General features: G+C 41.4%; 1 protein-coding gene across 11 annotated transcripts in view; it reads left to right on the top strand.

The window, feature by feature from the left end:
• LOC117420145 (serine/threonine-protein kinase WNK1) overlaps window positions 1-23,522 on the top strand; it is a 191,386-nt gene that overhangs the window by 162,303 nt on the left and 5,561 nt on the right. For 6 of the 11 annotated variants that reach the window (XM_034033711.3, XM_034033709.3, XM_034033702.3 and 3 more), the window contains 14 exons: window positions 50-202; window positions 310-364; window positions 2,764-2,925; window positions 3,926-5,133; window positions 5,873-5,956; window positions 8,967-9,053; window positions 9,490-9,559; window positions 10,007-10,083; window positions 10,406-11,016; window positions 12,298-12,500; window positions 13,901-14,086; window positions 15,148-15,240; window positions 19,838-19,879; window positions 22,793-23,010. In XM_034033711.3, the coding sequence (XP_033889602.3) occupies window positions 50-202; window positions 310-364; window positions 2,764-2,925; window positions 3,926-5,133; window positions 5,873-5,956; window positions 8,967-9,053; window positions 9,490-9,559; window positions 10,007-10,083; window positions 10,406-11,016; window positions 12,298-12,500; window positions 13,901-14,086; window positions 15,148-15,240; window positions 19,838-19,879; window positions 22,793-23,010 (3,249 nt within the window). The remainder of the gene's footprint in view (window positions 1-49; window positions 203-309; window positions 365-2,763; window positions 2,926-3,925; window positions 5,134-5,872; window positions 5,957-8,966; window positions 9,054-9,489; window positions 9,560-10,006; window positions 10,084-10,405; window positions 11,017-12,297; window positions 12,501-13,900; window positions 14,087-15,147; window positions 15,241-19,837; window positions 19,880-22,792; window positions 23,011-23,522) is intronic. The other 5 variants (XM_034033703.3, XM_034033706.3, XM_034033705.3 and 2 more) reach the window with 5 other exon arrangements.

Here is a 23,522-nt window from a genome sequence, read left to right as displayed (position 1 = left end):
GAATTGCTCCCACAAGAGCCCACCTGATGTGGCGGTGTGTCTCCCGCAGGTTCAGAGCGAGTTCATCCTGGAGTCAGAGAGAGACTCGTTCATTGAGCAGGTGCGCGACATCATTGAAAAGGCGGACGAGATGCTGAGTGAGGATGCGAGCGGAGAGCCGGAGGGGGAACCCGGGGGAAACAGAGACAAGGGCAAGACCCAGGTGAGCTGCTCTTCATCACTGCAAAGAGTACTTGTGTTATCTTGTCTACACTTCCCATAATGCTTTACTTCCATATGAAAGTTTTGCTTTTTTTTTTTTTTTTAAAGATGGAGAGTGAATTCAGAGGTCCGGAACCTGCATATTTTGTTCCTCGGCAGACAGGTAGAATATTTATTTATTTATTTATTTATTTATTTATTTATTTATTTATTTATTTTATTTATTTTTTGCATTCTCGGGAAGGAAACCATTTCAGCTATGTCTAATCTTGTTTTCTTTATTTATTTTTTTGCTGTTTCTATTCATAAATCTATGAGTCAAGTAATCAAAAAGCAAAGTGACATTTGAACTCAAACTGTTAGGAGTCGAATCGCATGTCACATGACTGAAGTAATTGCGAAGCATGCAGTTTCAGATGCACAGAAGTGCATTTGCTGTTGCAACTATTAACATATGACATTTCAGAACATTTAATTAATAGTTTAAAGAAATTCCATGCAGTTTTTAAAAATATAGTGCACAAACAGCAGTGTTACAAAACAGTACGTTCACACGTTTTTAAAGTAGTGACTAATCAACCTATTAAATCATTTTTACAGTGCCTTGCGAAAGTATTCGGCCCCCTTGAACTTTGCGACCTTTTGCCACATTTCAGGCTTCAAACATAAAGATATGAAACTGTAATTTTTTGTGAAGAATCAACAAGAAGTGGGACACAATCATGAAGTGGAACGAAATTTATTGGATATTTCAAACTTTTTTAACAAATAAAAAACTGAAAAATTGGGCGTGCAAAATTATTCAGCCCCCTTAAGTTAATACTTTGTAGCGCCACCTTTTGCTGCGATTACAGCTGTAAGTCGCTTGGGGTATGTCTCTATCAGTTTTGCACATCGAGAGACTGAAATTTTTGCCCATTCCTCCTTGCAAAACAGCTCGAGCTCAGTGAGGCTGGATGGAGAGCATTTGTTAACAGCAGTTTTCAGTTCTTTCCACAGATTCTCGATTTGATTCAGGTCTGGACTTTGACTTGGCCATTCTAACACCTGGATATGTTTATTTGTGAACCATTCCATTGTAGATTTTGCTTTATGTTTTGGATCATTGTCTTGTTGGAAGACAAATCTCCGTCCCAGTCTCAGGTCTTTTGCAGACTCCATCAGGTTTTCTTCCAGAATGGTCCTGTATTTGGCTCCATCCATCTTCCCATCAATTTTAACCATCTTCCCTGTCCCTGCTGAAGAAAAGCAGGCCCAAACCATGATGCTGCCACCACCATGTTTGACAGTGGGGATGGTGTGTTCAGGGTGATGAGCTGTGTTGCTTTTACGCCAAACATAACGTTTTGCATTGTTGCCAAAAAGTTCGATTTTGGTTTCATCTGACCAGAGCACCTTCTTCCACATGTTTGGTGTGTCTCCCAGGTGGCTTGTGGCAAACTGTAAACGACACTTTTTATGGATATCTTTAAGAAATGGCTTTCTTCTTGCCACTCTTCCATAAAGGCCAGATTTGTGCAGTATACGACTGATTGTTGTCCTATGGACAGAGTCTCCCACCTCAGCTGTAGATCTCTGCAGTTCATCCAGAGTGATCATGGGCCTCTTGGCTGCATCTCTGATCAGTCTTCTCCTTGTATGAGCTGAAAGTTTAGAGGGACGGCCAGGTCTTGGTAGATTTGCAGTGGTCTGATACTCCTTCCATTTCAATATTATCGCTTGCACAGTGCTCCTTGGGATGTTTAAAGCTTGGGAAATCTTTTTGTATCCAAATCCGGCTTTAAACTTCTCCACAACAGTATCTCGGACCTGCCTGGTGTGTTCCTTCTTCTTCATGATGCTCTCTGCGCTTTAAACGGACCTCTGAGACTATCACAGTGCAGGTGCATTTATACGGAGACTTGATTACACACAGGTGGATTCTATTTATCATCATTAGTCATTTAGGTCAACATTGGATCATTCAGAGATCCTCACTGAACTTCTGGAGAGAGTTTGCTGCACTGAAAGTAAAGGGGCTGAATAATTTTGCACGCCCAATTTTTCAGTTTTTTATTTGTTAAAAAAGTTTGAAATATCCAATAAATTTCGTTCCACTTCATGATTGTGTCCCACTTGTTGTTTGATTCTTCACAAAAAATTACAGTTTCATATCTTTATGTTTGAAGCCTGAAATGTGGCAAAAGGTCGCAAAGTTCAAGGGGGCCGAATACTTTCGCAAGGCACTGTACCTCAACCATTCGACTCTCAGATTAGCACTCGTTCTACCCTGAAAATATACCTGCTTCTTGTACTAAGTAAAACTGTCCATTTACATTGATTGACTGTGTCAAATTTGCAAAGAAGCAGCAGCATTGCTTGTACAATGTTCAGCTCTACAGTGACAGTGCTCCCCATTTAGAAATAAACAGTTTAATTAACAATAAAGGGATTAACATACTGGATGCTTTTAGTGGCTTGCATCTCTTGGGTTTGGCTCATATGTTTAGTTGCTCTGAACTGTGTGATGGTTTAAACTGACCCCCCCCCCCCCCCTTTAACTCGTTTAATTTCCTCCTCTAGGTGCGCAGGTGAGCTCTGCCGCTCAGGTGGTCCATTCAGCCGGTCGCCGGTTCATAGTGAGCCCTGTTCCAGAGGCCCGCCTCAAAGACCAGTTCTTTGGTCCCACGGCCACCCCTGTTCCTCCTCCAGATCCTTCCTCATCCAAGGAGATGCCAGCTTCGGGTAAGGAAACCAGAGGCAGCATTGATGTTGTAGTGAGACTATTATCTGGGGATATAGTACAGGCCAGAAGATAAGGATAGAGCTATAGAGAAAGGTGGGACCAGCATGGTGGTCGTGGTTAGAGCTCTGGACTCTTGACCGGAGGGTCGTGTGTTCAATCCCAGGTAGGGGACACTGCTGCTGTACCCTTGAGCAAGGTACTTTACCTAGATTGCTCCAGTAAAAACCCAACTGTATAAATGGGTAATTGTATGTAAAAATAATGTGATATCTTGTAAGTCGCCCTGGATAAGGGCTTCTTCTAAGAAATAAATCATCATAATCATAATAATAATAATAATAATAATAATAATAATAATAATAATATGCCCCATGATTTGAATAGAAAAGGGAAAGCCTGTTCAATGCCCGGCAGTTAGCATTCTCCAAGAAAGCTTACCGGATAAAAGCAACAGCAACAGAACCATCATAAAATGTTAAATGTAAATATACATAAATATATTAAAATGGTATTTGAAGCTGCTTAAGAAAATTTCAGAAGTTGGGGATATATGTATCACGCTTCTTACACATTCTTACATATCGAAGCTGATTGTTAAAAGTAGACGCTGAAGAAGGAACTCTCCAACATATTTGTTGTCATGATGTAGTTTCTTACGTTTTACCTTGCATATGAACTGCCTGGCCACTTTATTAGGACCTGTACCTAGAATAATTTTGGGCCACTGTTTACCCTGATCACAGCCTTGGCATGACATCACATAGACTCCACAAGGTGCTGGAAGAAATGTTAGTCCATTCAGTCATTGATATTTCACGTAATCCACAGAGCTTGGCTTGTCATGAAAATAATTATTATTATTATTAGTAGTAGTAGTAGTCGTAGTAGTATTGTCATAAAAAAATCACTTGTAGCAACAGGCCAGTGAAAAAAAAAAAAAACAATGGTGTGTTTGTTGCTGTTGACATTTTTATTTATTTTCTTTCTTTCTTCCTGCAGTTCCAGTGGTTCCCAACAGTCAGAGCTTAAGCCTCTGCCACTCTGCCTCCGTCAGCCTTCAGCAAGCCTTTGCTGAGCTCCGCAATGCTGCCTACCAGGAGGGACCCAGCACCGCACCGCCCATGGTCAACCTCACCATGCTGCCCTTCCCTATCTTAACAGGACTGACCCCAGTCTCCACCCCATCCAGCACCCAGATTGCATCCCCTCCCTCAACCCAGGCACAGAGCACAGTCACTGAGGCCGGCTCGAGCTCTCAGCCAGCTCCAACATTGCAGCCCAGCCTTCCAGCCTCGCCCCCTCCTGCTGTTCAACAAATCACAGGCCAGGGAGTTAGCACACAGGCCACCATAACCACTCCTCTGTCTCAGTCTGGACAGCAGCTGATCTACTGTAGCACTAGCACTTTATCCCCACCTCTCACCACACCCCCTCAGCAGGCGATTGGTGGAGTTCCACCTAGCATCAGCATGCCGGCCTCCATAGCTCCTCCAGTTGTGACACCGCAGCCAGCCCAAGCGGCCCCTCTCCCGTCTCACGCCAGCCTCCCCACTTCAGTGTCCTTCCCAGTGACGTCCCAGTCGACCCAGCAAGTCCTCGCCAGCGCAAATCTTCCTCTGGTGCAAACCTCTGCCTCCCTGCCCGGTCCTCCAATAACCAGCACTGGTGCCCCAGTGCAAGAACCGCCCCAGCCTGACAGCTTGCAGCCCAAGTTTCCAGCCTCCACCTCTCTACCCATTGCTGTGTCAGCATCCCAGGCTCCTGTGTCCCAGCCATCCTTGCTGCCTGCTGTACCAAGTGTGCCTTCAGTCCCCAGTTTGATGCAGGTGGCCACCACTACCATCCCAGTGGTCCAGCCGACACTAGTGCACACCGAGCCGCAGCTGGCCTCTGTCCCCAACCAGCCGCATACACACTCCCTAGAGTGCGAGGGGGAACCCGGCATCGATGACATCAAGACCCTGGATAAGAAGCTGCGCGATCTCTTCATGGAGCACGGCTCGGGCACAGCAAGCGACCCATCTGGAGCTCAGATCCCATCCGGGACAGCAGCTGCTGCGGGCTTGTCCAGCGTTTTGGCAGCGCCCCCAACCAGCCTGCCCCTCGGAAGCACAGGGTTATCCACCGCCACCCCTGTAGCCACCCCCGGTCAGGCTGCCACCCCTGCAAGCTACGTGCAAGCCAAGCCTCCTTTGGGACGGGTACCGGTAGGTTCCTTATCAGTTCTACCTTGCACATAGAAGCACTTATTCAGTTTATGAGAAATCTTGGTAACAACAGTGTTGAGAGTATCAGTATTGTCATAATTACTTCTAATTTTACAAGCACATATGTATATTAGAGCCACGAGTAACGTTTTAAAACAATGGTACTCACTCGTGGCTTGTTTGACAAAAAAAGGTTAAGTGAAATACATGCAAGACTGAACCTAGAGCATTGGTGAGGTTAGATGGAAGAGATTATGAAATGCATTGGCTAGAAGAAATACGAATATGTAATAATGTGTGGTGTGTTTTTTTTAAATGAACAAGGTGTTAATTGTTGTAAAGCCATTACTTTTCACATCCTGTTTCTCAAGTGAATAAATTCTTGCGAATAATTCTGTTCTAACCCTCCTTACTTTAACCTCCAATGACTGAAAGAAAATTCCTGAAGATTGCAAACGTACTGAATGCTGCATGCTAGGTGCTTCTCTTCCTTTTCAAGTCTGAGGTTCTTTAAATCTGTCATTAATTGCATGTTGAGTGGATTTTCCAACAACAAAACACCTCTCATTTCTAAGTGTCACGTGCCAGTTAAATCAAAACTTTACACACAATTTCCATGTAGCTTTTAACATTCACATTGTTTTAAATGTATTGGTCCTTTATAGATTTAATTTATAAAATCTTATAGCATTTTGATAAATCCTATTGAGACATTTTCCTTTCCCCTTCGTTGTCTTAGGTATTGCCTGTAGGCACAGAATTGCAGGCTGGCACTCCGCCCACTGAACAGCAGCCCCCATTTCCAGGACCTACACTAACCCAGGTGCTTCTTTACTACCCACAGTCCTGTTCTCTTCTCTCTGTCATACTCTCCTCCTCTGTGACAAGCATGTTAAACACTATCCAGAAGTCTACGCATGCAGGAGTTCCCTTTCAGTACTTTCAAGCATGGTCTCTGCTTCAACCTTCGAAACCAGGAGTTCTGTTTAGAAGGAAATTCATGTACCTGTCCAAAAGCAGCAATGGAAAGAACACCCATTGCATAGCAGTTTGCTCCATTCCTGGTTGTACTAAGAGTTTAATAAGACACACCTGGGCTTGTTACAAGTACACATGTTTGAATTGGTGAAGCTGCTATGTAATAGGAGTCTTATTTCATCCCTGAAAAGCATTTATGTTTGAAAGGATACAGGTAAAAAAGGGTCTGCAATCGGCAAGAAGCGTTTTAAATAATCTACTTTCATTTTTACTGGTTCAGTGGAAATGCAAATGGATGATTTTAGTTTTTTAGTTGTGTTTTTTTTTTTTTTTTTAAACCTCTGGAGATAAAGTAAGACAGTTTTATTAGGAAAAGGCATTGAAAGTGTTTCGTTAGTGGGTTCTTGTTGTGGTGGATGGTCACCACTGTGTTTCTTTAGCAAAATTACATTTTTGCTTATAGTTAGTGAACTGCTTGTACAATTGTAATGCAACTTTGTAAGGACACTGTTTAGCACAAAGTATTCCGTGCATCTGATCTTGATGAATTGGCTCTCATGCATAACGTTTAAATGTAGTTTAATACATTAACATGAGTGTATTTATTGAGACCCTATGGGACTTTAGTGTCACACTTACATTGTTATTATTATTTATGTTTAAAGAGCGTTCCCTATCAAGTATGAAATGTAACCATTACCTCATGGGTATTAATCCTTTAATACCGTGTAACCTGAATAGATATATCAAAGCTGCACATAGTGCTTGTGACATAGTCGTGCCCGCCCCCAAGGACATAAACGACCACTGACACAAATATCGTTATCATTTATCTTTTCACTGCCTTAAGAGATCTCTGCAAACAGATAAGTGACACAAAGTGTTGTATCAGATTTTTCGCTTGCGTTTTTACACTTTATTACGATTGTTTTCACGTGTTTAAGTAACATTACTTCACGTTTTGTGCACTCAGCCGTGGTTGTTTAGTCCCTCAGCGGTCTTGTGCTCCACGCGAAGCCGGGAGCTTCGCTGCCCCTTCCCCCGGATCGAACGCCTTAAGCCAGCTACTTGTGTTCTCTCTCTTAAGCTGCTAGCTTCGGTTGAAGCGTAAAATAAAACATTTATTTTTTGTTATAAAAAATATATTAAAATAACGGTAATTGTTTGGTTACTGTTTTGTGTGAGAATTTTTCTCTCTGTTGTATTTTCTGTCTTTTTCCACAGAAATACTAATGCAGCTGCTGGGCACAGCTGCCCTGCGTTAGACCGAGACGCTCACACTGGGTCAATCTGCTTGCAAACAGCTCCTGAAAGGCTAGCCGTGGAGCTGGCCAAAACACTGTGACCTGCTCAGTCAGGCTCAGGGGACATTGTGGCATCCCGACCCATCGAGCCTGCAGCTCTGGGTCTGGCCCCTGAACGGCACCATTTGAGCCCTCTTGGGCTTTCTAATAGGGTCATTGACACCTTACAGAATGCCAGAGCACAGTCCACATGTTCTCAGTATAGGTACAAGTGGGGTGTTTTTCAAATGTGGTGTCTGCCCAAGGGGTTTTACCCTACAAACTGTCCCATGGCAGTTATACTGCAATTTTTACAGGACCTTTTTGATGAGGGGAAATCCCCCTCTACATTGAAGGTCTATTTGGCAGCCATTTCGGCTTGTCATAATAAAATTGATTCGGTCTCCCCAGGAACGCATTTCCTGGCGGGCCAATTTTTGAAAGGAGCTCGGCAGCTGTGGCTGCCTATGAAGGACATAGTCCCTCGCTGGAGGCTCAATGTGGTGCTTGAAGCTCTTGTGAAGCCTTCCTTTGAGCCCTTGCATTCAGCGAAGCTGAAATATTTATCTGTGAAAGCGGCTTTCTTGCTTGTGATCACATCCGCTAAGCGGGTCTGTGAGATGCATGCTTTTACGATTGCAAAAGCCTGCTTAATTTTTGCAGAGGCCAGGGCGTAAGTCACACTTCGCACTAATCTTGCTTTTTTTGCCGAAAACCATCTTGGCATTCCACATTAACCAGACAATGGAACTTGAGGCTTTTCATCCACCTCCTTTCCAGTCTGATGGAGAGTGGCAGCTCCATACGCTTTGCCCGGTACGGACACTAGCGTGTTATGTGGACAAAACTCAAAGTTGGAGGCAGTCTGAGCAGTTTTTTTAGCCGTTATGGGAAAGCTCTGTCTAAACAGAGGCTGTCAAGATGGATCACAGATACGGTTAAGACTGCATATGAATGAGCCAACTTGCCCCCTCCAGAGAAGCTCACTGCCCATTCTACCAGGGGCATGGTAACTTCGTGGGCTTTGTTCCAGGGCGCATCTGTCGGGGACATTAAGGGTGACTTCAAGCTCGACCCTTACAGCATAAACAGAGGTGAGTTCTCCCTCAATTTTATAGCCCTACTTGTATTGGGTTCCTCATGGTAACGCGCAAGGTGGCCTTGGCCAAGCCTTGTAGCATTCCAGTTGGTCTGCAATAATCCTTGCGACAGCTTTGGTATGTCTTCCCATGGTAATTGTAATTAATGGTTAAATTTCATACTTGATAGGGAACGTTGGGTTATAAATCATAACCCTGGTTCCCTGAAATAGAAATGTAGCAATTAACCTTAAAGGTCGCTGTGTCTGTACTGCAGCAGTCTGATAATGATATTTGTGTCAGTGGTCGTTTATGTCCTTGGGGGTGGGCACGACTACGTCACAAGCACTATGTGCAGCTTTGATATGTCTGTTCAGGTTAGACGGTATTAAAGGATTAATATCCGAGGTAATGGTTACATTTCTATTTCAGGGAACCAGCGTTCCTCGGGGTGTGGTGTTCTTGGCTTTCTTTACCTCATGTTTTTCTTTAGTCTCAGCAGCCTTTGGAAGATCTTGACGCCCAGTTAAGAAGGGCGCTCAGTCCAGAGACGGTCCCATTTAACACCGTGACTGCTCAGGTAAGAAACCAGAAGGAGAGACGCAAATCTACTCCACCATCTCCCTGTGCGCTGACCACCCAAGGAAACCGGCGTCCTCATTTTGCACTTGCATGTGTTTTACTTGTGAAGGTCTGAGAGAGGTGTCTGGCACTTGGAATCACTGCATACTGTATGCATAGGGATTGCAGCAGGAATGTGCAAGCAGGTTAGAGTAGGGTTTTATTTTCGAACAATCTGCTCAAACAACGCATGTGTTGGCCCTTTCTGATTTATGGCTTTCTCAGGTCTGCTATTCTGCCAAGTGCAGGTGGTGTAGTTTTAGCCTCCTATCATTTTTGGTGCATACTATGAATACTACTATTGTCTGATAAAATTAATTTAAACTGTAGGCTACATTGTAAGTTTACTGTATAATGCTTAAAAAGTCAGTGGGAAATGTGCTTTTGTTTTTAAGACTGCAGTAACTGCACCCCCAACAAGTGTGTCCGACCAGAGTTATCCTGCCGGACAGCCTGTTGCTGAAGGTAAGTAAAGATTCAGGGGTCAGTTTGATCAATCTAATGTATGCACTGCCAGGATAAGCCACAGCATTTTACAGCACTGGGGAATCACCCAACCACTTGCTGTACCTGAGTGATTCCTCAGTGCTGTAAAATGTTTAAAACAAAATCCAGGGGTGGTTTATCTCAACATGATTATAAACTGATCAGACCACCCCTCAGTTAATTAAGAATGCATCATATTGTGGATTTCCAGATGAGCAAGATTGATACAGGTGCACCTGGAGGGTTGCGACAAAATTAGCCTGATACTTTGCTTAAATGACCAACATTTGGGTCTTACTGGGTGCTAAGATCCTGAGATGAATAAAAGGCTTCTGTGGCAAATGCTGCTTGTTGGACAAGTATCTCCAGGCAGGTTACAGCTGCAACGCCCCGAACTGTGGAATTCATGCCTCTTTTTCTTGGCAGGGCCTCAAGGGGAAGATAGCAGTATTGTCGTGGCTGCTAGTGCAGGAGCTGAAGTTGTGAAACTTGGGCGCTTTCAGGTGAGTTCCTCCTGATTTTAATTAGGCTGTTTCTTTTCATAGAATAGATGCTGGATTATTCAGTGGGTTTCTGCATATAGGAGGGTCCTGTACATACAATTAAGAGATTTACATTAATTAGAGTGAACTCGAACAGCTTATCCAATTGTGATTGAACTTGATTTAGACATTCTGTAGCAATAAGCTATTAAATGTATCAGATTAGGTTATATGGAGGCATCAAATTCCCTTAAAAACCTTTTATATAACTTTTGAATTTGGCTGTCTGTTTTAATTTAATTTATCTGTAGCATTCAATAAACCCTCCCGCTCTCTTTCCCAGGTGTCAGTGACACCGGATGTGGTCTTGCCTCAGTCAAAGGTGGATGACAGAAGCAGGCCTAGCTCCACAGACTCCACCTCCTCTAGTTCCTCCTCCTCCTCCACCTCGCTGCTGTCCAGCCCAGAGAACACGATGGTGAAGCCGCCAGCCCACTGCAGAGCTGACACAGCTCCGGATGTGGTGGATGGTCTCATCCTGCACCCCTCCCCTCACCGGACAGCACAGCCCAGCCAGGAGGCCGCCCCGCCCACCACCATCGGCAGGTTCCAGGTCACCACCCAAGCTGACACCAGGGTGGGCCGTTTCTGTGTGATCAAGGCGCAGGACGAGCCGGCAGCAGCTGGGGCAGGGAGCACTACCCCGGCCAGGGAAACCCAGCTTGGCCTGCCCAGCATAGAGAGCCCCACGGAGCCATTAACACAGCTCAACGGACCATCGCAGCTCCAGGAAGTGTGTGCCAGCCTGGGCAGCCCCAGTTCCCCTCAGCTGCAGGGATCCCTGCCCCTGCCCAGCCTCAGCAACTCTTTCATCTCCTCCTACATGAGCAGTGACAACGACTCGGAGTTCGAGGAGGAGGATCTCAAGAAGGAGCTGCATCAGCTCAGGGAGAAGTGAGTCTGAACTAGGGCTGGTAACTACTAGCAGAAACAATACATTCAATAGACACATTTTTCAAAATCTCTTTTAATGTCTTCAGTGCCTTTCGTCTTTTAGTTTTTAGTGCTCTTGAGGGTTTTTAAGTTAAGGACGCAATATATAGGTGTGTTAATAGTTTCAAGTTTAAACATTTCAAATTTTGCCAGGAATGTCTATCCAAAGATATGCAGGTCAAGTACAGGCGTTAAGGTTGGTCCATACTTTAGACTCCGACATCATTTCTGGTCTGAGTCAAGGGTCTCAGGTTGGAGTTACGTCATCCACACTCCCGACGCGCGTCTCTTTTCGTACAGCCTTTTCTCACGCGTCTGCGACCTGAAATCGCATAGGGTCGGATAATGTTGAAAAAACATTTGCTGCATGGTTGGAGTAAAGCTGTACAGCTTTTATAGCTTGCTGTGGCTGATGCATCGCATTCATATTCATCTGCGACAGAGGTATGAACCAGCCCTTAGTGTTCTTGTTAATGTTTTCATATAGCAGTAAGTATATAGTGTAATCCAGTTTATTTCATATTTAATATTTCTTCGTCTTTTCCATATAGAATTAAATGCTGTAGATACAGTCTTATGTACAAATACATATTGCAGTATTTTAATAAGTAAGGGCTTCTTATGAGGGCTAGTCTGAATAGTAACAAACACTCCTGTAGTAAAGTAAGCATGTTTAATGGAAGCACTGATTAAATGGAAACTAACACCTCTTGTCTTAACTATTTTTTTTTATTATCTTGACGGTTCCTTTTTTTAAGCATTCAAACAGTGCATATGAATGGATTAAATCAGTTAATTACATATCTTCCAACTCCAATGTGATTTTTCGAATTGTACTGATACTGCAGTGATTACCAAATTGCGGGCCACATATGCAACTTCATCCCTGCAAAATGACCTATGCAAAAAACATGAGCATGAATGAATAAATGAAACCACTGTTGCTGTTCAGTGAATCAGTTCTACAGTAGCTGAAGTGAAATACTTGACACTGAATTAACACTTTACATAAGGCTTTATGTGTAAATGTTTTTTATCTGTTTAATACTTTTAATAAAACAAAACTCACAAAACCATGCTAACCAGTGGTGGGCCGCTGTGCCTAGTGGAGGTCACAAGGTGAACACTTTTTATAAAGTAGAAGTAATATTTTCACTGGTGAACTTCTCTATGACCATCCAGGAACGTGTCCTTGTGATTCATTCTGATTTTGATGATGTATTTGTGTTCACTCTCTGTCAGACATCTGAAAGAGATCCAGGCTCTGCAGTCACGACAGAAGCAGGAGATTGAGTGTCTTTACACCAGACTGGGGAAGGTGCCCCCAGCCGTCATCATCCCCCCTGCAGCCCCCCTTTCAGGGAGGCGCAGGAGACCCACCAAGGGCAAGGGGAGCAAGTCCAGCCGCAGCACCTCCCAGGGCAGCAAGAGCCCTCTCCTGCCAGGTACAGAGTGAGCACCTGACACCACTGCCAAGGCACAAACCATTGCAACATGCAGCCCATACATATTGAATCCTGCTCAGACTTTAGTTGAACCAAATGTTAACATATTTCAACATTTCACTTCTTTAAATGTATGTTTGTGTTCGTTCCTATAAAATAATTTATGAGCGACTGTGGCAATAAGATGTTAAGAAAACCAATGCATAATTGACATTTGAAATAAATAACACATATGCATTCTACTGTACTATTTAATGGTGTACCAGCGAATTCTGAATGAAAGAGTTAAGTAAGTTTGTAGTTTGAAAGAATATTCGAATTATCGTATAGGAATTTATCAATCGATGCATTGATGTTTTATTTTTCAAAATAAAGAACAAACATTTGTTTTTTTTAACAAAAGATACAATAAATAAAAACACTGTTGTGCATAATAGTTAAACAAAAAAGCACAACACATTAAAATTACAACACTTCTGATTTATAAAAAAAAAAATACAAAGGACTTGAGTTTAACAACTGAAAAGAATACGTGTGCGTCCGGATCAGATGTTCCTTTATCATTGTAATAATAATAAAAAAATACTATATTTTAACAGAAGTAATTTCTATCGGAACTAATTACTGTTAAGATTTTATGTTCAAAAGCAAAGCACAACATTTGAATTAATCTCACAAATCCTGACTAATTCAGCTTCTTTTTATATAATATTGCCATATAATCCAAACACAACATGCTTTGAAACAAAATAAGGTAATCAGTAGATTTAATAGATTTAAAACAAAAAACGCATTGCCTTAATTTTTAAATCAAGAAAACGTAAATACAATAGCCCTACTTCTGATTGGACTTGTCCAACGCAAATGTAGAGGCCTAAAGTGTTTATCCTAGCAACAAGCTAATCTACCGTACTAACACTAAAAGAAGCACACTCTCTCACACTCAAGGTTTTTATGCAAACCAGCAACATGAATTTAAGGACAGATGATCAATAATCGATTTAATTGTTGCACCCCTAATGAAAACACGTTTGTCGCAACACTATTTTTTTTTGTAATGACGTGTAATAAGGTTTAAAAAAAATATATATGTGATTGTTTGTGATTTGATCTTGTAACAAAAGACTTTTTGACAAAGTGGCGATGCTATGGAATGAGTTTTGAGATAAGCAATGGTAGACCAGCTGGCTCCACGTTTGTATATGTGCTAACTTGACATGCTGCCCTGTCATTGAGTGTCATGATTCATTGATTCAAAGTGGATCGTTTTGGAGCAAGGCGGCTGACAGGAATGCAGAACTGAAAAAAGAGAGATAGGTTGGTAGCTATTCTAGTTAAATCCTTGAATAGAGACTGAGTGATTTGCAATCCTGTTCCTTTGCAATCCTGTTCCTTTGCAGGCACTTTCTCTGCTCAGAGCGCTCCCTCCATGTTCCCGCCTCAGCACACTCTGCTCCCCCCGGGGGGAGGCCCGGAGACTGGGCACTGCCAGCTACTCAAGCCGTCTCCTTCCAGTGAGAACCTGTGCTCTGCTTACACAAGCGACGCGGCTCTCTCCGTGCCCAGCCTGTCCGCCCCTGCGCAAGGTGAGCCCGGCAGTGTGCCAGCATGAGCCCTGCAGTGTTCACGTTCACAAGCAATCCCCCATCCTTGTGTAGCACTTGGCAGTTCGTTTGAACCGAAACCTGAATTAGCTCATTCAGTTTAAATCATCTGTAGCATGCTTTGTCACATGTCAACGTATTTCTTATAAGGGGCTGTCGTTCAGATGTAGGGTGCTTTTCTATTTTGTTTGTCTGGTACAAGGAATAGTGTCTAGTTACATGAATCTAATAGATTTCCTGCATGTAGTAAAAAAAAAAAAAAAATGGGCAATTAAGGTTAAGATAGTATTAACTGCAGTTATTGGGTGGTGCATTTGGCCACTTTATGCTGCAGCTGTGGAAAACAACAGAACTGGGCAGTTGAATTTGACAGGGGAAGGCAATCCACGATGGGCACTATCGGAATTCTGTTTATAGTGTTACTTGCTTCATATGTTAGCTTGTATGGGTGTTTGTTTCTATGAAAGCTTTTGAAGGAAAATTTGCCTTCACGATGTTGGTGGAGTGAAACACAAAGCACTGTGCCGATAGTTAAAGGACAGATTGGCTTGAAATTGTAGGCAAGCACCCTTTTAGTATCCTTGGCCCTTTGTAAAGATGCTGGTCTTCACATTACATGTAAAATTTTTATTTATATCCTTCGGTCACTATTTCTTTTGTTTACATTTTTTTTAAACGGTTTGCATGAGATATGAGAAGTTTCAATGTGAAGATAGAAATATATCAATGAAAGCATAGTTAGGAAACTTAACACGGTTCAATTATGCACGCAGTGACGAAAGGGGGTATATAAGATACAGGATGTGATTGGCTGTGGTTGATCATGTTTGTCTTGTTATTTTTTTAATCCAACTCTACTTGATGTCAAGAATCTCCCTGAAGCATATCTCCCAGGTGTCTCCACATCTCCATCCTGCCGCCTCGTGTCTTGCCCTGTTGTCCATGGCTTGTGATTTGGTATCATACTTACTGTGTGTTGTGTGCGTCTCTCCTCCTCTCTTCTCTCTCTCTCTCTCTGTTTCTATTCCCTCTTTGTGCCGCAGGCTGTGCAAAGTTCAGCTGTGGGTCAGAGCGAGTGACCTTCAAAACCGGTGGCAGGAGGACGCGATTTCTGAGTACGCCCTGCTTGGCTCTTTGTGTGTAACGCTTTTCCTTGTCTCTCTCCTTGACTGTTATTTTGTTGTTGTCATTACTTGTCTTTGACATTTTATTATACTTTTTTTTTTTTTACATCCATCAGTTTTCCATTTTCTGTAAACTCCTTTTTAAAGTTTCTGCACAGGTACCCTCCCCCCACCCCGACACACAAAACAGACACATGTGATTGTGTTAGCCTTTCCCACAAGACCACATTATTATTATTATTATTATTATTATTTTTTATATGCATTTTTAGAATTGGAAATGTGTTTATGAGGAGGTAAAACAAAACAGAAAAACTACATTGATATTACAAAATGAGAAAAAACTAATTGTAGCCAACAAACAATTGTAGCCAACAAAATAATTTCATAACCCTTACCTGTTTTGCACTTCCATTAGCTAAATAGGACTAAATGTGCATTTTTGAAAGAAACATGTATTTTCATTGCAACACATATCAGGTACTACTTTATATTAAAGGCACCTCTCGGTTTGTCTGCCTTATTCAGATGTTATCTGTTTGCATTTGAACGTCCTTGTTCATTTCACCTCGGCAGTGTCTTCTGGGTCAAAGCATGTTACTGGCTGAAAGCATGTCAGTCAATATAGAAAGCAGCTTATTGGTTATTTACAGGAAGGAAGCCAGTGAAGGAGTGGGGACAATGTCACCTTCCAGGTGCAAGACCATCTAAAAGGCATGGTTTCCAAGAAGATTTTTTTAACCAAGTGTAATACCAGATATATCATTTTAAAAAACGAAAACACATTTGCTAAAACATGTGCTTATCTCAAAACTGCACATGTGTGACCTGTACAATGAATGGATGTGCATGGCGGGGAAAATGTATGAAACTGTTTTGTTAGCTACAATTACTTTGAGACCTTGAATTACATGTTTGCTGTTTGGTTCCTCCTTTAAGAAAAGCAGTAGTTAATTGGAGTAAAGCTTTGAGAATATGTCCTGTTTCTCATCGTTAGAGGAGGATGGGGGATACCCCCTAGTCTATTCATAAAAGCCTTACTTTGCTGAGTGTCCATTTCCTAGATATATACAGTATGGTGGTGGCCATGAATATTGCATCACTTTTTGTAATCAATATTTATTGATTAAACATAGTTAGAAGTTACCATTTATTTCAATTTGGTTGATTAATTCGTCATCTTATTTTAAACTACATGTAAAATCAGTCAATGTCTAATTTAAAGACTGTCCGGGGAAGTTTCAGGAAGATGCATTTTTCAATAGACAACGTTGTTTGAAGTCGTCTGTGAGTTGCTTGAGTTTCTGTGAGTTTTGGTGGGTCTTGATCAATGCCTGGCACTGTCTGTATTAAATAGAGGCAGCCTGGGATATCCACTGTACCCAGTATAAAATCCCATTACCATATCAAACCATAACCCAGTCTGCTGGAACTTCTGATCGGATATATTTTTCTTTCCAACATTGCAGTGATAATTAGGTGATTAAACATGTGAATATTTTTTTTTTTCAAACAGAAATCTTTTCAGAATGGCTGAAAATGTAAGATGATCCAATTGTCATGGCCACTGCAGAAAACCACTATAGGTTGATTGTATAGGTTGATATAAGCAAGGCCATCTTTTCTTGTACCTGTTCTGAAACTTTTGAGCACACATTCATATAATAACATGCTTTTCTAAGGCATGCCCTGAACGCTCGCTTGATCTGTTGCATTCCGCCTGCACGGCATTGCACTGCATCACAAGAGTGAAGCATTGCAGAACGAACTAACACCCTGACAATGTTATTATCCCAGAGGATTAAATCTGCAGCTCTGAAGCTGCTTTTAGCCTGAGGCTGCTATATCTAAAATGTACTTGTTAAGGGATTAGGAGAAGCACATTTTTTTTTATAACACTTTCTAATCTGGTGGACATGTTGTATCTCCAAGTATTCTACAACTAACATACAGGGCATCTTGGAAGGCTGGACTCATACTGGAATATACTGCGTGCGGTTTTACAACCACTTTCTTTCAATTAGACCTGAAGCATTAAAGAATATATCTTTTATATTAAACATATTTCTTCCTGTTTACATTTCAAATGTCAGTTTTGTGTGGGACCGTTCCCTAGAAATACAATAGAATTAGATTTATCAAGATCTTCACACCAAATTGCAATTTGTAGTGTTTTTTGTTAAAGAACCATACAACAATTTTATAATTGGTAACAAACAACATCCACACACTTTTTTGAATCAATATGTTTTTTTATAACAGATTTATTTTACTTAAAACAAGAACATGTCGTTTGCAGCTACTTCCTCCTGATTTTGATAGTTTTTTTGATAAGCCTGTGTAGCACTTCTGGTTTCCTGCCTTGTAGGGTAGGCCAGATCAACCAGAGGATCACTTGCTATCTGTATTAAGCGTTAGCGCCATCTAGTGCACAGCAGTGTACTGCCAGCAAAGCAAAAGGACACTTGATCCAAAGTACCAGATCACTGGATGGCTCTTACTTTTAAAACTTTGTCCGGTCTTGCCTGTGTTACAGATCTATGGCAGACCAATGAGAGAATTAACTGGACATTACAGTAATTGGAAATAGACTTAGGCGGGCAGGAGATACTTATTCAACAGATTTGTAAGATAAATAGACTACCTAGTAATGTTATTAAAGCAGAATCACTTGGATCCTTTAAGACCCAACTTTAGAAGCAGCTCCTAAACTCAGGTGAAAGCCCCTCAAAACATACAAATAACAGAAATGCACAGTATTTGAATAGTTGCAATAATAAAAACTCAGAATTATTGCAGATGTCATAAAAGATGCACAGTAACTTAAAAAAAAAAAAAAAACAGAATGAAATTAAATTAAAAGCTACTGATGCTTGAAAAGCTACTGGTGTGAAGACCTTGATAAATCTGGCCCAGTGTTCTGCAAAGCTTTCCTGCCTGCAGTCTCTTTATTTCTGCCTGACAGCTACAGACTGCAATGTTGTGCCATCCAAAGAGAACTAACGCCAGCTCTGTATGATACTAGATTTCTGAGACACCCTGTTAATGCATGCATATACAATACCCATACAAATACCTGCAATATTTAAACATGTAGGTACATAACACCATTTTTCAAAGTATGTGTTAATGCATTCTGGCTGCTGAATAAAACCAGGTAATGCAGCCTTTTAATTATATGAAAGGTATGTGTCTTTGTTAAACATGGGTAGTAATGCTGCTGTATGTGAATAAGCATGGCATGCACTGGGTATGGCCAAGCAGTGGGCAGTGTTTGATAATATTGCTTCTTAAGTGATTAAACACTGCTGTCACAACCATATTTTGCAGGGTTTTCTTTTCTTTTTTTCAACTACAGCAGACCTCTTAAGCAAAGCTCTCCTTTTGTTTTAGTTGTTTATCTGAAGAGTTTCTCATTCCATTCACCATCACTGGAGGATAATATGCTGATTTTAAAACAACGGGAGGCTTTGTTAAAGAAGTCCTGCTGGTCATATCTGTGTATTACCAGGACGTGTGCTAGTATCACCTGGGTCAGTTTCACATCTGAAGCATCGCTTTATAGCGTCGCAGAAAACGGGCATCATCCTTCGGGGTCAAAACTGCCCCCACGTTTATTCAAATTTCTAAATTGGGTTTGCTTTGAACCTGTTTCCCTGGTTTAACAAGACCGAAAGATGGACTGTCTTTGCATGACAAGTAGAAACAACAGCAAGCGAAGAAGCAGCTTTGAAAATCCGCATTTTTATCATTCTAAAATGTAATTAGCAGCAGAGATCATGAATTTGATCAACTTAATTTGTTTTCAGTTGTTTAACAAGTTTTCCTATAAATAATAAGGTTGAACTATTAGAATTTCTTGCTTGTATTGAAAAAACAACGCTAGATGTGTTTCAATGCGAAGTAATGCATTTGGTTCACATTGAATAATCCAAAAATGGTTAAGTTGGTGGATAAAACGTTATGTTAAATATGTCTAAGATCGAGATTGTGATGATTTAACAGTTCAGGTATCTGCTGGAACATGTAAATATTTTGTGAATAATACTACAGGAAAAATAGTAGGTAATATTCATGGATGCCAGTGTAAATCAGTAACAAATAATAAACAAATAAATCTAGAGATTTTTAAAAGTGGATTAGAAAACTACTGTGTTGATCCTGCTAACATCCACATTTAACTGACTTACTTATATGTGGGCACAATTGTATGCCAGTTGTGTCCAAGCATTGTTTTTGTACTGTGTGTTTTGTCAAAATAGAATCTCTGTTTTAATATATTCCTTACATTGTTCAAATTAGTGGCCTGAAAGGGAGATACAGTCACTATTTCTGAGAACCATCTTTGTGTTAAATTCTTAAATAGAAAAAAAGTTTCCCTCCCCAGTATTTGACATAACGCTGTCTAAGGGTTTGTGTGCATGGATGTGAAGCTTAAGCCCCGGTTGAGATCCTCATTGTGACTCTTCCCCCTGTGTCTGGGTGGTGTTACTGTAAGGTCAGAGTATACTAGCACAGCATGTTCCTGTACTGTTAAAGATCACAGTAACTAGATGGATTACTGGATATTAACTGCCTTTTTCAATTCAATATTCTCTTCATGCTTCAGGGAAGATGGTGAAAAAAGTGTGCCCCTGCAACCAGCTCTGTAGTAATTATCTCTTTTTTAACATCTCTCTTCCCCCCCCTCCCCCTCTTCCTGCTTGTGTGACACAAGGGTGAGGCAGTGTGCACTGCCCAGCCTGGCTCCAATGTCAGCCTGACTTTAACATTTACATCTGCGCAGTCCTTACAAAGCCTTATTGAATAGCAATGGTTTCCTCAAAAGGACGGGCTGGCAGTGGCTCTACAAGCTAAAGCAGTATTCATAGTAGTATTCCATTCATTAACAGCCTGGTCTAATAAAGGTACATCAGTTTCTGAAGAGGTGACTTCTGAGTGCTTGGCATACCTTCCACACTGCAGCCCCGCACTCGCACCACTGAGCTACTCAAACCCACTGCCTTCCACACTGCAGCCCAATACTTTCTGTAATCAGTGAGCTAATAAAACCTACAACCTTCCACACTGCAGCCCAGCACCAACCACTAAGCTATTCAAACCCACAGCCTTCCACACTGCAGCACAGCACTTTAACCTTTGAGTAGTTCAAACCCACTACCTTCCACAGTGCTTCAAACACAAGCTCTATCACTACATTCTTGCCAAGTGAGAGCACCACACACGTAAACATTAATGTTCTAACCAGATTGTGGTGAAGATGCCGGTGCTGCCCTTCAATACCTTGCAGGTTTAGCAGGTACAGCATGGCATTATTTTGAAGCATAGCCCCCGGGCCACAACAAGTCTTTTATTAAATGCTAAAGTCAGGACTGTACAGTGCTTCTTCCATAATCCCAAGCATTCAATGTGCATTACAATTAAATCAATTCATCAAATGCTTTGTTTCTAGTGTTGCTAAAATAGCTTCTCTGTTTTTTATAATATGTTTTGTTTTTTTTTAATTGTTTTTTTCTGCTTTGGCAAGAACTTATTATTTAACAGGGCCAAGCAGAGACTAGATTGAACTCATTCTTTACGCTTGCACAGTATTGCAGGCCTTGGTGTTAGTAACAGGATAGAGGATTATATTATATAATGACTTTAATTATACAGAGTTGCATGTGGCCTTTATATTGCTGGCTGCTCCATTTGCATGGCTCTTAAAATACCACACTCCAGTTCACTGGCAACAAAAACCCAAGCTGTCAGAATCCTTCCTTTCGTACTGCATTGTAGAGCTGATCCCATTTTTTGCATTAATTTCCAGATTTGTCAAAAATGTTATTATTTTTTTATCCCAATTCAAACGATCCTCGCCGCTGCAACCCACTGTGTTCAGATGAGCTGAAGTTAAAGGATGACTCCGTCCCGCTTCTCTGAGCAAAGCTGCTGAACCCTGGGAGCGTGACCAGTAGGGGTCGCTCTAACCCTGTGGGAGAGCAAAGGCCAATGCATCTCTCCCTGCGGGTCTCCAAACATGATCCCCAATGCTGCCTTCACTGGATAATCCATAGGGGATCCCATACCAGAAGCGGTTTTTCCATAAATCCCATCTGCTTGTATGGGCAACCATTTCCCTGAAGTAATTTCCCCGCAAAGGATTTTGAATCTGTTATTCTTAAAACAAGAAGAATGCATTTGCAGACATTAATTGTCAAGCAAGTTAACAAAATGGGTGCCAGTATGGGGCTGAGTGAGGTTTCTCAAGGGTTGTGCATTAACCAATTACTGCTTTTCATTCTTCCTTTTGTCATTCTTTTCCACAGCTCACTGCAATATTATTTATTCTCATGTCATTCGCTGCATTGTGCCAAATTATTGTTAGTTCAATGGTTCTTTGAATTTCAATTAATGTTGAGCAACCATAGCTGCTGCATTAAAAGTACATTTATGTCTCCCTTTTCTCAAACTAACGACAAACAAACTACAACACAAGTTTCTACATGAGTAAACCTAGCATCAGGGATGATAACTATGATGTCTACTGTAATCATTTCTGCAGTGTTAGGGACAAAAAGTTAGAGCTTTAGAATGTATTTGCATCTTCTAGTCTAGTATATACTTTCTAAATTTTGACATATATATAATTGCATCATTTTCACTCTTGAATATTTTTGAAACCATCATGATTTAGAAACATGTAACCTGCTTGAATAGTGTTGGATTCATACTGATTTGAAACAGTTAATTTTATAATTAAGGTAAACCTTGTACCAAGCCCACTTCCACTCATTTAAGCTATAATGCTTGATTAGTGAGAGACTATGGTAGTGTGTGCAGCTTATAAATGTACTCAGTTCTGTACAACAAGCAGTAAAGGGTCAGATCTTGAGGGAAACTGTTTGGCTGAGCTTTAAGGTTTCTTTGGCCCTGTAATGCAGAAGAACATGACCTATAATCTGAAACACACTAATGAAACAGCTATACCAGCTGTAGAGAGTAATATTCCAGTTCTCCTGAGTGGAAGTTCAGTTCAGTCAGTGACCTGCATATAGTAAATTACAGTGCACGCCATCCTTTGAAAGTAATTTTGAAGAGCATTTTAAATTTACAACAAAAAACAAAAACAAACCTATGGCTATCTGTACTTGCCAAAACGCTAGCTTACGTATTTTCTTCTAAGGTTTGTTTAAAGAGTGTTTAGTAGTTCTGGATGGTCTTGGATGAAATTTAAGTACAGAAGAGTATGAAAAACATAAAACAAAGTCTAAAGCAGACACTTTTAGTGTGGAATCAATCACAACTAACCAGAGCTGGCCCTTTCATATTAGCGACAATGTACAGTATTGGCGGCCTGGGTTCAAATGCAGCTTAAGTTGGAATTAAAGAGGTTCAGGGGTTGGGGTTGTCTCATACTATTGTGGACATTTTTCCACAATACAAAAAATCTCTAAAAATCGCACACACATTACGAGCAGTACACGTGCACTTGTATTCCAAATCACTGAATTATTAATAAGACTAATATTGTTCAGAAAATGTATCCGTGCCTTCAGTTAACTGAGCTCTATGTGTCTTCCAGGGACGAGCAGCACAAACGCAGTGAGTGGAGGGGCCCCGGGACAGGCCCCAGCGCAGCCCTCCACCCAGCCCTCCACCCGGAAAGGCACCTTCACAGACGATCTACACAAACTGGTGGACAACTGGGCTCGCGATGCCATGAACCTGTCGCAGGGCAAACGGGGCTCCAAGCAGCAGCAACAGCAACAGCAGCAGCAACAGGGCCACAACTACTGTGATGTAAGGCAACTGCAAAATAACCCAGCCTCCTCCTGTTGTCAGGGCTGCTCATATTGTATTTAATGCTAACTTCCACTAGCTACATATATCTCGAATGTGCAGTTGTAAGAGAAACATTTGTTATATTGCACATGTATTTTAATTTTAAAACATGGTGTCTCATATTGTTTTGGGTTAAAGGAAATTTAGTTTCTGTGCCTTATTCTTGGGTTATCTGTTTACACTTGCACTCCATGGGTCATTTTACCTCAGCAGTGTCTTCTGGGTCAAAGCATGTTACTGCCTGAAAGCGTGCCAGTCAATAGAGGAGCAGCTGATTGGTTATTGACAGAAAATAAGCCAGTGATGAGTGGGACAGTTTCACACTCCAGGTGAAAGGAACCACAAAGTACTAGACAAGTCAAACAGCATTTCTTCCAAACTTTAACCTTGCTGTAACATGTGCTTTTTCAAAACTGCACAGTTGAGACCTATAGAATGAATAAATGTGCATGACTTATACATTTTATGGA

The sequence above is a fragment of the Acipenser ruthenus genome, chromosome 14, assembly GCF_902713425.1.
Source record: "Acipenser ruthenus chromosome 14, fAciRut3.2 maternal haplotype, whole genome shotgun sequence".
Classification (NCBI taxonomy): domain Eukaryota; kingdom Metazoa; phylum Chordata; class Actinopteri; order Acipenseriformes; family Acipenseridae; genus Acipenser; species Acipenser ruthenus.
This window is presented reverse-complemented; position numbering and strand designations above follow the sequence as displayed.